Below are 3,367 nucleotides of genomic sequence, written 5' to 3'. Positions count from 1 at the left end.
TTTTTATATACGAAAATTTAATATTGATCCAAATATTTTTGTAAATAATACATAAATATTCTGGTGGTTTCCTCTGACCTCTCTCTTCCAGCTTCTTTCCACCTGGTCACTATAATCATCAACTTCACTCACCACGTTTATAAACTTGAACATGCCTTTTTTATTCCTTTGTTGCTCCTCACTTTTAAGACAAAGTATAGCATGGTCAAAAATACCAGGCTCTAACACATGAAGATTACAATTCAGGTTCTGCTGGAACCATTCCCTATTTGCCATTACCCTATCAATACAAGAGTAGATAGTACCAGTAGCATGCTTGTTACACCAAGTGTATCTATCACCTCTTTTATCCATATCAGAAAGACCGCATTGAATCATCATGTTATTCAAATCAATGTATTCTCCTTCCTGCACAGGTTTACCTCCAATCCTGTCATTAATACTTAACACATTGTTAAAGTCACCCATAAGACACCAAGGCCCCTGCTGATTAGAGTGAATTCTTTCTATATCTTGCCACAACTGCCTCCTTTTATCCAGCTTGTTTCAGGCATAGATGGCAGTTAACCACTGCTTAAATCTATCTTGTGGCATAAATTGAAAAGGTTGCAGCCTATACTCAATAAGCTGAGTAAACCTTTTAGTGGGATTAAGTGGCAGATTGAGCAAGCTAGGAAAGAGTTGGATGAGGTGCAACATTCCATTATGCAGGATAAAATGAATGAGACCTTGACAAGGGAGGAAAAGGAAAAGACTGACAAGCTTCTTGAACTTCTAACTATTGAGGAGAAAATCATGAGACAAAGAGCAAAGGTGAACTGGATTAGACTCGGGGATGGCAATAGCGCTTACTTCCATGCTTCCCTCAAGACCAAACAAAGTCATATGAAGATTCAGAAGTTGTTTAAAGATGATGGAACTGTGGTTACAAGACATGAGGACATCACTGATGAGGTTCTTAAATTTTATGGTAAACTCATGGGGACTGCTCAGAGAAGGCTGGAGGCAGTGGACATCAGGGTGTTGAGGAAAGGAAAGCAATTATCTAATAGCCAAAGAATGGACCTGATCAAAGATGTGACTGAGGCAGAGATTGTACAAGCTTTAAAAAGTATTGGTGATCTCAAGGCTCCTGGAGTGGATGGCTATAACTCCAAGTTTTTTAAAGCCTCTTGGAGCATTGTGAAGCATGATGTCATTCATGTGGTAAGAGAGTTTTTTGAAAAAGGTGTCCTGGATAAGAAATGGAATAAAACTCTAGTCTCCTTGATCCCTAAACATGCTGCTGCTAAGAGTATGAAAGAATTTAGACCTATTGCTTGCTGTACTACAGTCTATAAAACCATAGCTAAAGTGATGGCAAGGAGAATGAGTGTAGTCCTTCCAAGTATAATTAGCAGGAATCAGGCAACCTTTGTGCCTGGTCAAGACATCCATGACCATATCTTGTTAGCATATGAGCTGGTAAAGGGTTATAGTAGAAAGGGTGGTATGCCAAGGTGTATGCTTCAAATGGATATACAGAAAGCGTATGATTCTGTGGACTGGTAGGCACTGAAGAAAATTATGGCTGAAGTTGGATTCCCTAGAAGATTCATTGATTGGACTATGCTTAGTGTAACAACTGTAAGCTACCAATTCAACATAAATGGGAATATCTCTAAGAGTATGAAGGCAGCAAAAGGTTTGAGGCAGGGTGATCCCATCTCACCACTCCTCTTTGTGGTGGTGATGGAATACTTGCATAGGAAGTTAGATGAGCTAGCAAAGAGTCCTACCTTTAAATTTCATAGTAAATGTGATAAATTAGGACTTATTGACATGAGATTTGCTGATGATTTGCTATTGTTCTCGCGAGGGGATGTAAATTCTGTGCAGCTGCTGATGAAGAAGTTTCATGAATTTTCTAGAGCAACTGGACTGGTAGTGAATCCTGCCAAATGTAAGTTGTTTTGTGGAGGGATGGATAGGGCTCAGGAGGAGATAATGGCTGATATTACAGGTTTTGGCATTGGTACTCTGCCTGTGCAGTACCTTGGTGTACCCCTGGAGAGTAAAAAGATGTCTAGCCATCAATGTATTCAACTTGTTGAGAAAATTGGCAAACGAATTGGGCATTGGTCTTCACAGATGCTCAGCTATTCTGGGAGAATTCAACTTATAAACAGTGTGATCTTCAGTACTGCAAATTACTGGCTACAGTGCATTCCTCTACCTAAAGGGATCATTAAAAGGTTGGAAAGCATGTGCAGGAACTTCTTGTGGACAAGAAAGGAGGGAACTTATAGAAGAGCCCCAATTGCATGGAGCAAAATCTGTGAGCCAAAGAATCAGGGGGGCTGAATGTGTTTGACTTGGATAGGTGGAACAAGGCATGCCTTAGCAAATTGCTGTGGGATCTTTGCAGGAAAATGACACACTTTGGGTAAGATGGATTCATAGTTACTACATTAAACAAGATCATGTCATGACTGTGAAGGTTAGAGCCAGTTGTTCTTGGATGCTCAAAGCCATCCTAAATCAAAGAGAGGATCTTGCAGGGATGCAGGCTTGGAAAGATAGTTTGAGTGCTAAAAAATTCCGCAAGAAGAAGATTTACATTGGATTTTTGACCAATAATCTAACTGTTCCTTGGAGGAAGGTTTTTTATGATAATGAAGCCAGGCCTAGAGCTGTCTTCATCACTTGGTTAGCCTGCCACGGTCGTTTAGCAACAAAGGATCGTTTGAAGCGGTTTGGTATCCTGGATAATGAAAATTGTGTTTTGTGTGCAGGGACTGAAAGTCTCTACCATTTACTTTTTGATTGCAACAAGACTCGCGACATTTGGAAGGAGGTCTTGCAATGGATGCAGGTGGATCATAATCCACAGAGGTGGGAACATGAATTAAGTTGGATCATTCACATGAGCAAAAATAAAAACTGGAAATCAAGGCTGCTGAAGACTGCGTTTGTGGAGACTGTTTACTCTTGTTGGAGTTATAGAAATGCTATTGTATATAGATCCGATGATAGAGATCGGAATAGGAGTATACATAGTGAGGTCATAGATACCATAGTGCATAGGATATGGAGAAAACCGAGCCTTAGAGAAAAAATTGCTCCTTTTCTTCTTTAAGTAGTGTTTTGGTTGCTTAGTAGATAGTAGCTGGACCCTATGGGTCGCTTTGTATATAAATTGTTTTTGGAAATATATATAATTTCTTATTCTTCCAAAAAAAAATGATACATAAATCAAAATAATATTTGTATACAGAAAAAAATCTATTATTTTCGAAAAATGATATTTATGATCCAAATATTTTTTATTCAAAAATGGTATACAGGAAAAAATCTACTTTTGATCTAAATATTTTTATATACGAAA

The 3,367-nt window shown here is 38.6% G+C and overlaps 1 protein-coding gene across 1 annotated transcript; it reads left to right on the top strand.

The window, feature by feature from the left end:
* Positions 1–2,467: 2,467 nt before the first annotated feature.
* On the top strand, positions 2,468–3,118 carry LOC131633514 (uncharacterized). The gene has a single exon (XM_058904228.1). The coding sequence runs from the start codon at positions 2,468–2,470 to the stop codon at positions 3,116–3,118; it is 651 nt and encodes a 216-aa protein (XP_058760211.1).
* The last annotated feature ends 249 nt before the right edge of the window (positions 3,119–3,367 follow it).

This window comes from Vicia villosa, unplaced genomic scaffold (genome assembly GCF_029867415.1).
Source record: "Vicia villosa cultivar HV-30 ecotype Madison, WI unplaced genomic scaffold, Vvil1.0 ctg.001134F_1_1, whole genome shotgun sequence".
Taxonomy (NCBI): domain Eukaryota; kingdom Viridiplantae; phylum Streptophyta; class Magnoliopsida; order Fabales; family Fabaceae; genus Vicia; species Vicia villosa.
The sequence above is the reverse complement of the archived record's forward strand: the minus strand, read 5'-3'. Positions and strand labels throughout refer to the sequence as shown.